Raw genomic sequence first — 14,504 nt, 5'->3', positions numbered from 1 at the left:
AAGAAACGACTGGCGCGCTGTTGTTAACTCGGCTATAATCGCGTAAGCGGTGACTACGCCAATCAAGAAGAAGAGTTACTACTTCTGTGGAAATTTTTATTTTATAAAATTAATAAACCTCAGGACAACACTTCTCGCACACAATGACTTCTTTTAGCGCGGACAACAACCCTTTCCGAAGTCAATGAGCACTGATTCAAAAATACTTTCGGGGATACATGAGCTTTTAAGTAATCTTTATCGAAGATGACGACCCTCTTTAAAATCAGTTACTATTTTTAGCATTAGCAAAGGTTAAAACCCGTCCTGAAGTCAATGATCTTTGATTTAATAACCACTCTGAACATCTACGATCCTTTTGTAACCTTTAGCGATACATTACATACCATTCTTGAAAGAAATTAGCATATTGTTTGCCTTTAGACATTAACCTTTTTTGAAACTTCTTGAAGTTAATTACTTTAGTTTACCTTCAGCGAGGACAACAACTCTTCCCGAAGTCAGTGGTCTTTACCTCGAAACCCTTTTTGGAGCCCCATGAGCTTTTTGTTTATCTTTTGTGGAGACAACAACCCCTTTTTTGGTAAATTTTGTTTAATAACCGCTCCGAAGATCCACATTCCGTTTCTTAATATTTAGCGAGGACAGCAATCATTATTGAAGGAAATTACTTCTTTGTTTACAGCGAAGACAACAATCTTTTCTGAGGTTAATGGCCTTTGGTTATAAATCCTGCCGGAGACGGATAACGAGGAAGATAACTTTTCGTGAAGCTAAATACTTTTGCTTTGCTTACCTTTAGCGAGGACAACATAACCCCCGCACGAAGTCAATGGTCTTTGGTTCAAAAACGCTTCAAGAGATCCATGACCCTTTTGTTTATCTTTTGCGAGGAGAACAATTCTTTTTAAAGTCAGTTCTCTTTTTAAGCATTAGCGAAAACAACAACGCTTCCGCTATTTAATGATCTTTGGTTTAATAACCGTTCCGGATCCTTTTGTTAATCTCTATTTCTTCCTGAATATATGATCTTTGGAGATACTTTTGTTAATCTTTAGCAAGGACAATAATCATTCTTTAAGTAAATTATCCTCCTTTTTACTTTAAGCTAAGACAACAATCCGTTTTGAGGCCATTGCCATATGGTTCTAAGCTCTACCGGAGAATACCTTGTTTTAATCCTCACCGAAGACAACAATCCTTTTTTAAGTCAGTGACGTTTGGTTCTAAGCGCTGCCGGAGATCCATGACTCCTTTTTAAACATTAGCGAGGAAGCTAACCCTTCTTGAGCCCAGTTTTATTTTTTTACTTTTAGCGAGGTCAATAACCCTTAGAGAGGTCATGCGCCATGGGATAATTAATTGTTTTGAACAGTTGAGGTAAAGTTTCTGGACTTTGTCATACGTTCTTTTTTTATCACGGTTAGATATTTTGGATGATAATCAAATAAGAGGCTTCTTTTAGAAAGACCGCTTCAGCATTAAAACTGTGGATTATACTAGTATATGTTAGGCCTATTGGAGGGCGACACCGTTCCCACTTACAAAAAATTAAAGCACAGATACTACTTACTATTTCTATGCAGTCTTGTATCTTAATTTATGGCTTAGTTATAGCACTTTACAGGTTTTTCATTAGGGAAATTTTGTACGTGAGGCTTTTTTCGATTTTGCCCATTCGCAATAGCAACCTTCTAGGGTTTTAGGCATCTTATGTACCTAGTTTCTTCACAAAATCTAAATTTTTACTGAATGTATCCATTATTTTCTGATGTGCATCTGGTTTACAATTGCTCTAATTATCTTGATCATTTTGATATCACTCTGTAAGTATATCGATAAGTTTTAGGTGTCACAAACAACCGTTAGTATGAAAAGTGTGACCATTTGAAACTGGGCTACCCATTTATTATGCAGAATGCACAGTTAAACGCCGAGCAATTACAATAAATTTCCACAAATGCAGACAAAACGGAGAATCACGGTGGTGAAGATAAATTAACTCGCAAAAGGACACAATTTATTCAATTAAAATTTGTGGAAACCCACAGTCGTTATAATTCAATGTTAGACGGCAACGACAAAAAAAAAAAAACCAAAAAACATATTGTAACGAGCAGTGAGTGGGTGAGAGGGTGAATGGGTGCGAGTTGGAGTGAGCCCAGCCGAGCGGGTGTTCGTATAAAACGCAGGCATCGACAGCACTGCTGCACCATTTTATAACGGTAACGCCGTTGTGCTTAAAATAGTTGGCAACACTATCGCTCGCTCGCCAACTTTTCGTTGTGTGCGTTTGTATGTTAGTGTAGCCGGTGGAAATTTGTAATAAAATGCGAACAATAGGCAAAGATTAATATGCAGCCTCGCTCTCGCCGCAGCAGCGCAGCAGTTGGGCGGCAAACTGACAGCGCACAGTTGGCCATTAGGCGATCGTTTGCAGCAGCAACTCAATCGATTGTTATCGACGTGGTCATGCTAGTGACCGAAAGGCGCACACACACCCACACACTTTAACACTAAATCGGAAGTGCGGCGCTCGATTCGACCAGGCAACTAACCAGCCAAACCAAAAATAGTTGGGCTCTGGGGTAACTCAAATTATTATTGCTTTTTTTGCTTTCCAAACTAAAATGCTATCTACCATCGCATGCAAAACGCTGTCTGTGTGGGTGTGCGTTCTGTGGCTGTGGATAGTTCGCAGTAATAAAATTAATGCTGGTGATTTATTTTACGCTCTCGTGCGTTATTTTCGGTTAGTTCCTGTTGTGATGGCAAATATAGTGCTATCGATGTATGTATGTCATGTGTGTGGGTGTGGAGTTGGTTTTGCATCTGTCTCTTATACACATCTAGATGTGTATAAGAGACAGGGATAGTTCGCAGTAATAAAATTAATGCTGGTGATTTATTTTACGCTCTCGTGCGTTATTTTCGGTTAGTTCCTGTTGTGATGGCAAATATAGTGCTATCGATGTATGTATGTCATGTGTGTGGGTGTGGAGTTGGTTTTGCATTACACACTCGCGTGTTGTTCGTTGCTGTAAAGTATGTTGGTGAATTCGAAACGGATGGTGGCTCAATGTGCGGCTGTGCCGATAGCTGCTGGTAAATGGGAGGAAGAAGTAGGAATTTATTTTGATGGTTATGCATCTATTTTCGCTGCCTAACGGTTTGTATTACTAACGGTTAAAGCGCAAAAAGTGTGGTTAAGAGATTTTTTGGGTTTTCGGGCTCCTCATTAGGAATTGATGCAGCAAAATTATGGAAAAACATCGGGTTTAATATTGGTTAGGATACGTTTCGATGAAGGTCGGGGTTTAAAGTCGCCAACGTGAGCTGGAGTGAGACCTCACTAAGCCGATGATCTTGCAGAAAAGGCCCTCTTACCCAAATTCCATCAAGTTGGGAACGCACAGGCTTCTTTAAAAACTTTCAAAATTATCTCATTTTGCGTCGATGCAGCGCTGTCAGCACGATTTCCAAGCATTGAAGGCATGCCCCGGAATAGCCTTGAGAGCCGATGTACATGCTGCCTGTTCACAAGAAAGCGGTGTGCCCCGGGGCGTTGTTGCGGTGCAACTTCCAATCGACTGCGATGTCCTGTCGAACCCGATTCACCCTTAGTTTGAGTCTCTTGAGGATTTTCATGTAAATCTTGGCGTTGACGGTTTGTGCAGGAGGAACAAATTCATGGTGGATGATGCCTTTGATATCAAAAAAGACCATGAGCATCGTTTTCACTACGAATTTGTTCATTCTTCCGGTCTTTATCAGCAACCTTTTAACGTCACTCCAAAAAGGCTTGATGCCACCGAAACCGAGCACTTCTTGCTAAAGCAACGTGTGGGTAAGCCTGCTTGACCATATCAAACGTCTCTGTCGCAATTTACTGAGTGTCACACATAATTTAATCGAGTATCTCTGCTCTAACGAACGTTGCATTTTCAGCTTGCACCACTCACAGTAGCACGTCACACGAAAATGTTTGTCATTACTCTCCATTTGCTCGAAGACAACTGTCCAGCCGTTTGTTCGTTGGCAACGAACGCCTTCTACCGAATCCAGTCGGTGCAAGCACGCTCCGAAGTACAGTCGCGGTGGAAGAAAGTCAGTCTTGTTACTTTTCGGACAAACCCTGTATTATAGCAGTTCTTCTTCTTTAGTGGCGTAGACTCCGCTTATGCGGTTATAGCCGAGTTGATAGCAGCGCGCCAGTGGTTATGCATCTATTGTCAGTTGTTTCTACTGCTCGCTATTTGGCGCCAATTCGCGATACCAAGTGCAGCCAGATCGGTTTCCACTAGATCTCTCCTACGGACTGGAGGTCTTCCTTATCCTCTGCTTTCTCCGACTGCAACTGCGTCGAATACTCTCAGAGCTGGAGTGTTTTCATGCATTCGAACAACATTCCCTAGCCGGTGTAGCTGCTGTTTCTTAATTCGACGAACTATGTTAATGTCATCATTATCAACCGCGGTACCCGCCGTTCCCAATGCGCATAGGACTATAATTCTTTCGCAGAATGGCTGGGAGAGATGCTTCCAGATCCTCACGGAGCTTTCGATATCTTTCAACGCAGTTTATATAGCCGTATTAGTTTTGTCAGCTGTCAAAAGCAGCTTTGCAATCTACGAAGAGGTGATGTTAGTTGTTTACCTATCAATTTTGCCTACTCACTTACAGCTAGGACATTGAATGTAATTTTTTTTCTAATTTATTTCGATATGAACCCGAGCTGGCTTGAGTTTAGTTTGAGCTTAGAGAATACAACTACTGATTATCTTTTAAACATTTCTTTATGAGCTGGTGAAATACTTATAAAATCAAAGGTGTTCCTGTGTCGCAATATTGGGTGTATACCATGTATTTACTAAAGCAAGGTAAACAAAAATTAGACGCAGAGGAACTGTAAAATTAAATTCCAATCCACTTATGCTGCCAACCAGCGTTTGTGTCTCTAGAGTGCTATAACTTAAGGATGCTCACGCATAAAGTGCACTTTAAGACTTTATTACCTTAGAAATGCCATCAACTCAGCTAAAACTCATACAAGTACAAATACTTGCGCACATTTCTATTTTCGTTCTATTTTCGCAGTCGAGTGCCGACGACCACAATGTAGATTATAGCTTCGAATGAAAACGTGCACGTAATTAACACTTTCACCCGACGGAATTGCGGTTCATTGTGTTCAATTTGCGACTTGTGCTGCCACACACCGAGTCAAGTGTTCGTATTTCCCTTTCGGATTTCCGCACGTACTACAACCCGAATTAACTTAACCGATGCTTTTTAAATTAATTTTATTTTTCACGTTTCTCTATTACATGTTATCTTTGTTGTTGTTCTTGTTGTTGGCTTCGCTTTGCCATTTCACGCCGACATTCCATATTCCGGTCATCGGACGCTTTTGCATTGTCTGTTTGCAGCAAGTGGTGCACGCTTAACGGTAATTACGCATACACGTACAATACTTAACGGCACATTTAATTTTTAGTTTTAATTGCCAGCGAAGTGGCCGAGGAGCGCGAAGTGCGCGAGCATGCAGAGAGCCATTGATTTTGCTCACAGGCGTATAAACATATGTAATACGTCCATTTAATTGGTGTTTAACGCATGTCTTTGGTGTTAAAGCATTAAACTTGCGCGTTGCGTTGCGTTGAATGACCCATTTTTGCGTTAATTAGCGGCTATTTAATTGAAAAATATTTCGCTTTCAACTTGCAATTTCAGCAAGAGCTCTTTTAAAAATATACGTTCGCTTCGAGCGGTTTATTCTTATCACTCATCAATGCTGACCTCTGAATTCAACTTTGAGCAGATTTTCAATATAATTGGAATAGCTTAGCGTGTTGTTTTTGCCATAAAATCGATTTCGAGCTTTTATTAGAAAATTCTCTATATATTTTTAGTCCGTTATATCTTCTAAAGATCCTATCTTAGTTGCTCGATTGCAAACAAGACAGTCGGATGTTTTAGATTAAATTTACATTAACAGGAATCTATAAAGTCTTCGCCGAGAGCGCTCACTGAGAAAGGCCAAAAAAGTAACCTATACATCAGTCAACGTCTGATCCATATTTGTTATACTCAATATAACTCGGGCTTATCTCTTAAGGGGTTTTCAGTTTGTATAGATCGCTATAGCATAGATCTCATATACGCAACTTATTCGCTGATTGCACCATTACATCAGACAGCAATCCATGCAAAATTCGGTGAAGATACCACTTGTAATTTTTTCATACAAGCACGTGATTTTGACGGTTCTGGAAAATGAGTAAAGAAAGTTGCTGTTTGAGGTTTAAAATCCAAGCTTGTGGCTAATATTCTCGGAAATATAGAGATTCTACATATAATATATGCGAAAACAGTAACCGATTTCTCACCACAGATACTAAGTCCAGCAAAACTATCTTCACTACTTCGCACATAAACTCAATGCGAATATAAATTTAACAAACTGCACTTATCCCCTTTTAGCACACACTTAAAGCCACTTCCTTTGTCGACACGAATTTTGCTCCCCTTTGCGCTCATTTTCACTTATACGCAGCGTCACACGGTTAGTGCGGTTCTGCATCGTGTGGCCTTTCATGAACACCCCAGCATTAGTGGCAGATAATTCAGTAATGAATAGGAATATTAATTAATGGCAGTCAAAAGAGAAAAATGCCAAAGAAGACCAAAAACTATTTGCGCCAAAAAATAAAGATAATAAAGTAAATTTAGCAAAATTTTCGCCTTGAAATTCATTTGTGAAACGGTAGATTGCGTCGAAATTGCAGTTGAACAAAAGCGCCAAAAGGCATAAAGAAACTACCACGCTTTGTGGGTAGCAAGATAATTATGAAAATATTTCTGAGGTTCGTTTGATTCACGTCATTCATTTATGTATTCCGATGAAATAAATAGTCCATGAGTTAGTCAGAGAGACCTTTAAAATAAGTTATAAAATAAATTGTTTAAATTTTGTAGAAATATCTTTATGGGGTGTCTTGTTAATATTAGTCTCATTCTTTGAATCTTTAACTCCTCATTTAAAATCAGATATTATTGCGTATATTATTGTCACATATTACTTCAATTTACCTTATCTCGTCTTGTTACCTCTTTTTTCCTGTAGTCTCGTTTCCTGTCGCTTTTGTCATCTCCCATCTCATCTTTTCTTGTCTCGTAACGATTCGTTTCATGAACCGCCTGTGTTCGTTTTGTTACGTTTTTACCTCTTTTCATCTCACCTCACATAATTTCGTCTCGTCACGTCTTGGCCCGTTTCATCCCAACGCATCTCATTTGATGTTATCTCCGCTCTTTTTATCACACTTGATCTGTTCTGATCTCATTCCATCTCATCTTATCTTACTATTTTATCTTATCTTATCTATACGCATCGATGTTATCTCATCTTACACAAGCCTCATAACTCAACCCGTTTTCACCCTACCCGGTTTCTCCTCGCCCAGTTTCATATCATCTTGTCTTGTTTCGCTTTTATCTCCTCTTAACTCATATTACTTCGTCTCGTCAAATATCGTTGCGTTTGATCCCACCTCATCTCGTTAGGATTGGTTTGCTTCGTCTCATCTTGTTTAGCGTTTATCTCCTCTCATCTGATTCCATCTAATCTCCTCTCGTCCTGCTCCTTTATCACCTTATATTATCTGATCTGATCTGATCTGATCTGATCTCGTCTCATCTCATATTATTTCATCGCGTCTCGTCTCATCTTATTTCACCTCATCTCATCTCATCTCATCTCATCTCATCTCATCTCATCTCATATTGTTTCATCGTGTCTCGTCTCTTCTTATCTCATCTCATATCGTATTTTATTTTTTCCCCTATCAGTTATCTTCTCTTATTATCTGATCGGATCTGATCTTAACTTATTTCATCTAATCTCATCTTATCTCATCACATCTACTCGCATCGAATTCATCTTATCTACTGAAGGCAAATAAGCTGGTACCATCTCACTCTACCTCGTAACATCTCACTCCATCTCATTTCGTCTCCCCTATTTTCAGCTCACATTCCACCATCTCACATCGCATAAAAATTCAAGGTTAATTGTTTTCAACTTTATGCGGAATGAAAATCGCATAAACAATAAAATACGCGCTTAATTATGTTCGGTGTGAATATATTGTACTTATGTATTTATTGTGTGCTTAATTTGATTACAATTTAAGTATATTTTTATTGTTCTATCCAGTGAATTTATGCTGAGAAATTGCTACGATAAACTTCGATAATTATGTTTATTAGATACGGATGAGCAGGATGAGAAAAATTATTCACATAGATTCACCACAAAAGTGCCATTGTAAAGTGCTGCTGTGGGGAAATAGTAGAGAGTTATTACAAAATCTATAATTCTGATATATAAGTAGACATACCTCACCTGCAATGAGCTTCGCTTTAAAACGACACATTTGTAGGTAAATGTATGGTAGTTAAATATCTACAGGGTTGCATCCTTACTATTGCACTATGGTTTCTTACGCCCGTTCATATGTTTCCCGTAACTTGATAGTCGTTTCTTCTGGTTTTCCGACGATTGTAGAAATTTATTAGCGATTATACGTAGTTAATGTTGAGCTTCGGTCACTACACCAGCAACAATCGCTCATTAACAGTTCTTCCTCCGTCGCGGCGGATGGAAAGTGAGACAAACCACAGTTTTACAACCAACATCATCTTTTCGTTGCACCACATTGTCACAATCACATTCGCTGTCATAACCGCGATCGCCTTGCGTTGTGGTGCTGCAACAATCCATATTGGACGGCGGCATTTCCGAAACATTCGAAAATTGCGAGAGCATATCCGAAATGTCTGTAAAACAATCCGACTGTGTTTGTTGTGGATATTGATATTGACGTTGTTGCGGATATTGATAGGAGAGATTTACGGTATTACAGCAACAATCCTGTTTTGGTTGTCTACGCGCGGGCGCTCGTGTTCTCTCGCATGGTTGACTCGTGGGATAACGTTGGCGCTGCGAACTGCGACTTGAATGACCGTATGAATTTCTCGATCCATGACTTCTACCACGTCGCCTGTTATTCCGGCATGGACAACTACTTATACATCCCATTACTCAATTTAGCGCCGGTACATTCGGAAGTTTTTGCTGTTTTAAGGCTGATTTGTGGAAAAACGACAGATTTTTTAAACAAACAAAATTTTGAAGCCTTTTTGTTATTGTATACAAAAAATATGTTAGGCAACGAAAAGAAAACAAACAAGTGAAATTTTGAATATAAAAACTCAGAGACACTTCATTGGTTTTGTTTTGCTCCAACAGTGTCAAAAAAAAAGTTCACCACAGTGTCGAAGTTTACAGAGTAATTTGCCTGAGGTATTTAACCCTATATTGCAGGGATGGAAAATTATAATTAATAATGAAAAAAGGCGCTGAATATAATTTTGCCAGCACCTAATTCCGATCGTACAATTTCTATGGCAGCTACATATTTAAGTGGGCCAATATCGGCGGTGTCAACAAATGTCCAGCTTCTTGGAGAGAAAAGCAGATGTGCAAAATTTCAGATCGATATCACTGAGATATTGATGCTCATATATACAGAGATACGGACAGCCGGACGCACGGCAAATGCTAAGCATTTTGACTACAATTGGCAATGCAGAATGGACACACTAACCACCTTGGTAGGGTTCGAGGCCTATCTAAAACCTCGTGTCATATTTTGGGTTCGGCCCTCGGTTGCAATACAACTTCACATTCATCAACAAAGTATCAGTTTTTCCCGTTTTCGGGTTTTAACCATAAACACTATAGGTTGGAGCGAAATTCAAGGGTTCCTGCTCACCGTGGTGCCAGAATTAAGTCGCCGGTCAGACTTAACCGAGTCTTAACTAGATCGCAAACATTCAAGCTTTCGTCAGCTTTCGGGCATTCAGCAATTACATGCAGCCAGTCCTCGGTCCGCGTTCCACCGACCGATCAGATAGGTGCCTCTGATGCAAATATGCATTCAGAGACCCATGCCCCGTAAGCAGAAAGCCGAGACTCAGACAGATTCTAAAGTCTGTCTGTCCCAACGGTCTTGCCAAATACATCCTCCTTAGATATCCTTTCCGCTTCACATTATCATCATTGGAAATCCAAACGGAACGGACGGACTGACGGACGTGGCTAAATTGACTTAGATCAAGAAAAACCTTTTTTTTACTCACTTTTTTCGTTACATATCAGGAGTGTCTTCAAAACGTCAAATACATGTATATTTTGTGAAATTTTTGTGCGCTTACTGCTGGCAACGACCGCTTCCATCATCGGCCCGACAAACAGGCAGTTCGTAAGTTATATTCCGGATTTCGACTTCACGACCACAAGGACAACACAACAGAGATGGATTATTTGCAGTGCGAGGTTTCTTTCGTGCTTTGCTATTACGAGGAGAAGTCGCAATATTTCGTTGACATTCGGCTTTAGTAGATGGCGTACGCGAGCTTTGGCATTGTTCTTGTTGTGTTCGTGTAGCATTAGCATTCGGGTTTGTTGCACATGGAGGCACCGACGCTTTAGTTCGCTCGTAACAACAAACATCTGCGCGCTGTGGCGGCGAGCAACAGGCGGCGCTTGTGCCGGGTTTACAAACGGAGAGATTGCCTTTTTTTTCAGCCGGGTAATGAAAGCTCTTACTCTCGCTCTTACTTCGATCCCTGTTTTGTTTGCTCCTTTTTTCCCTTTTTCGTTGCTTGCACTGACAACATTTTCGGCCCTTGCCACGCGGCAGTTTATACGAGCGCAATAAGCATTTGGCGATTTGTTCCTGGTCTCCGCTTGCGCATTGACACGCGCAACAGGGATTGGGTGTATAAAGATGTTGTAGTCCGTTGGCTTTGGGCGCCTCCTGGCGGCAGCAGGGACAAAACGCTATCGGCGGAATTTCTACCTCTTTAGACTTGCACTTAACTCGCCGACAACCACAATTGGGACATTGCGCACAGCAGCAGGGATAGATTTGACAACAAAAGTCGCACTGCACGTAGCAAATGCCGCTGGTGGATAGCGTAAATTCGGGATAAGTGGGACAACACTCTGGATGGCAATAATAGCAAGGGCCATTATTTTTCTCTCTTTGCCTGCTGTGATGGCGCCTTCTGCTGTTGCAACAGCTGGTTTTGGCACAGGCTGCTCTGCAGCGAGGTCGACTTTCTCCGCTGCCCATCACGGTTGATCATGACACGAAATGTGCACTGCTTGCGCCGATCGGTGGCGGATGGAGTGTAGTACAAATATTTTTTTTTATTTATTTAAAACATTAATTTTGACGAGACACACAACAATTTTCAGTTATTACTTCCAAAAAATATTGAAAATAATGTGACAGCATTTTTCGAGAGAATTGAGTCTTGGATTTTGGATTTGAGTTTCATGTAATACATGGTGAGCAGTTTACAATAATTTTACCAGATTATTCAAAACTGCCGTCATGCAAGCATTCAAGTGAATCTTATGCAACCAAATCATCGGTGAGTAACCGAATGTGTGCTGCAGTAGCATACCCTCAGGCGTAATTGTTATTTAAATTTTTATTTTATTTGATTTAGTTGTCTCGCAGTTTCAACAACGTTTTCATGTGCCACATTTTCGTATCTTCACACTTGTACCAGCACCTAGTGGACCGTAACAAGGGTTTGGCTTGCCACAGTGCGGACAATACTCTTCGCTATTTGGAAACGTTTTGCCACAGCGTGCACAGGCAACTTGCGGTCCGGCGGAGTTTTTACACATACAAATCTTCCTGATGTTGTCTCGAGTTTGTGGCACATTTTCTTGAGCTCGATACCTCTCACTATCGCTTGCTTGATCTTTATCAATGCAACATCCCATCACTTTGCTGAAAATTTTGAAAGTTTGTAGAATTTTGAAAAAAAAAAAATAATAATAATACATTTTTCAAAAGGATATTGAAGGAAACAATAAGGCATTTCAAATAAAATGAAGTGTGAAGAAGCGTAAAGGGAATACGAGATCTATTATACAAATAGAGCTCATGCGCTGACTAAAGAAGTGGAAAATGGAACAGAAATTGCCATATTCGGAGGCATTATGCTCGTCCTACTTTTTGGCTAATTCGAGCAATAATTGTAACCCGAAAATAAACAAAAGGATTTAATCTTAAATTAGATTCCACTACAAAATATAGATATAGATAGTATGCGCCAGGAAGATCAGGTGAAGAAGAACCTGGCTGCACTTTTATCTCGAATTTGCGCCAAATTGCGAAAAAGGGACTGTCGCGCTGTTGTTAAATTGGCTATAGCCTCGTTATCGGTTTCTACGCCAGTAAAGAAGAAGGGTGGATTCACGAAGAGTGATGCTTCATGTAGGCATCATCATTATTACATGCTAACTATACTTCATTTACTAGTGCTAAACGTGACATCTACAGATCTCTTCGCTGAGAGCTGGGCGGCAAAATCGGCGGGGCGACTATTTGCTCCAGGATAATATGCACATAGAACCTTTGGGCATAGCTCGGTGGGTAACGGCGGTTTGGCAAACATCGACTAAATAATCCCACTTTTCAAGTGGTAAAGAAGGTTCGGGATAACCGTAGAAGAAGATGGTTTTCGTCAATTATAACAGCTACGCGCAACTCATTACTTGAGGAATGGCTCAGAAATGGAAAACGGAGAATTAGGCAGCCTTTTAAGCTGTCGCACCACTGCAGTATATTCCAAGCAGAGGCTTCAATATTAGGAATCTGCGGAGCTAGTCTCTAACTCATCCACAGGCTACTACCGAGTCAAAATCGACGTAGACAGCCAAGCAGCAGTCAAGGTTTAAACCTCGTCTCGGATATCTGGTAGAAATATCGTGGAAAGCAGGGCGGGAATGAAAAGTCAGAAGCAAGCGACTCCACTTCTATTGGGTGGTAAGTCTCAAAGGCGTCGAACGCAATGAGATAGTTGACGATATTGCAAAGATACTTGTTCTTTCTCACCTCTTTTCCACAGGAATAAACCATTTTCCAAGTCCAACGTAGTGAATATCTTGGCACTTTGCAACCATTCGAGCACCTCTTCGATTGTAGGGACTTAAAAGTTGTCCCTCATTAACTTAAACATTAAGTTAGGGCGCCGACGACAATAGGGCGTCCACTTTGTACTTTCCCGTCACATTCAAGGCAACGATTGAAACATTTTGAATCCACACATTTTGAGACGCCGAAGGTGGTGCACGGAGCTGTTGAAATTCGTCTCAGGCGCAGTTGTCCTGTAGGATGATTAATGCTTGGCTCATTGGCAAACCAGACTAATCTAACTTAACGTATACTTCGCGCGGCACATTAACCTACCAGATTAACCTAACGTAACCTAACCTAAACCTAACCACGCAAACGGCTATATATGCGACCTTTCTCGTTTCCTCGCTGCACGGAACATAACTGTCTCACCCACTAAACCCACAGGGACCCTATTCACAAACTGAATGAAGAAGTACAGACTTGACTTTATTATTTCAACCGATGGCGTTAAGATTCCGACTGTGAATGATCTAAAATTTCGATTTGCGAGAAACGAGTGTGACGCTTGCGCAGTAGAACGCGACATATACAACAAATATCCTACGTGCAATGAGCCCCCGCGTGACACTAGCCACTTTTTTGCATGCCATGCTAACCCTACTCAACTTACACCCTTCCCCCTTTAGTCCCTTTGTTTTTTGCATAAACTTTGCGAGTAGGCAAATACCAAAATAATTAAAGAACCATTTGGCCACTCATTTTAGTTGAGATCTGTATACTCCGTTAATTTTTAGCGTAACACTATCTCTTTGCCCTGATTTTACAGTCACTTCTGAAGAGATTTAAAAAAATCAATATCAAATACTTTCTCAGAGAGCATATAGAGAATCTGGCAACTTTACACCCATCGATATCGAATTCGGTATGCCGAAATATATGGGGTTGTTATTAATTTTCTAATAAACTTTGTAATTTATTGGCAATTTCAAAAATGTGATAAATATTTCTGATACAATGCCTGGGACTAAAAAAGATTTTGTGCTTAGCCGCTTAGCCACATATAACGGCAATCATTTCAGTCGTTATACGACCTGCAAGACCTGGCATCCTCGTCATTTTCGTCGCGGCATGGACATGCGCGTATCGGTATAACCAACTGCGCGTAGGTGGTTGTTCTTTGTGAGCGGTGGATGGTCGTGCAAGAGCGTCGTCGTCTCTGTTGTCTCGCCGGTTTGCGGCAACCAGCGCTTGAGCAGCGGCCGCGCTCCTCAACACAGTTGTCTGTGCGTGGTTGCACGTCAATGTCATATGAGCAACAGCCCGCCGAACGTTGTGACTTTCGCGGCATAGATCGCTGTGGCATTTCGTAATCAGGCATTTGGTAAGCGCCGCAATCGAAAATGCCGGAATTTTCACTGCGCGACTGCCAATTCGATTGTGTGCTTTGGCAGCTGCTACCCGATCGCATTGAACGTCTACCACCGCCCCGACCCC

At 40.8% G+C, this 14,504-nt stretch overlaps 1 protein-coding gene across 4 annotated transcripts; it reads right to left on the bottom strand.

Annotated features, from left to right (window-relative positions):
- Nucleotides 1-8,160: 8,160 nt before the first annotated feature.
- LOC108974780 (keratin-associated protein 9-1-like) lies at nt 8,161-11,861 on the bottom strand. 4 transcript variants are annotated; one of them, XM_018942812.1, is made up of 3 exons: nt 10,207-11,861; nt 8,403-9,150; nt 8,161-8,340 (listed from the first exon to the last, which is right to left on the bottom strand). In XM_018942812.1, the coding sequence occupies exon 1, from the start codon at nt 11,202-11,204 to the stop codon at nt 10,278-10,280; it is 927 nt and encodes a 308-aa protein (XP_018798357.1). In that variant the 5' UTR covers nt 11,205-11,861; the 3' UTR covers nt 8,161-8,340; nt 8,403-9,150; nt 10,207-10,277. The 4 variants fall into 4 exon arrangements, with proteins under 4 accessions (XP_018798357.1, XP_018798359.1, XP_018798360.1 ...); XM_018942814.1 differs by having other exon boundaries at nt 8,161-8,337; XM_018942815.1 differs by having other exon boundaries at nt 8,408-9,150.
- Nucleotides 11,862-14,504: the final 2,643 nt, after the last annotated feature.

Source organism: Bactrocera latifrons, unplaced genomic scaffold (assembly GCF_001853355.1).
Source record: "Bactrocera latifrons isolate USDA-ARS-PBARC rearing strain unplaced genomic scaffold, ASM185335v1 scaffold_59, whole genome shotgun sequence".
Classification (NCBI taxonomy): domain Eukaryota; kingdom Metazoa; phylum Arthropoda; class Insecta; order Diptera; family Tephritidae; genus Bactrocera; species Bactrocera latifrons.
This window is presented reverse-complemented; position numbering and strand designations above follow the sequence as displayed.

Coding starts and splice junctions, on each gene's coding strand:
- LOC108974780 (XM_018942812.1), bottom strand. CDS start 11,204: ATGGGCAGCGGAGAAAGTCGACCTCGCTGCAGAGCAGCCTGTGCCAAA.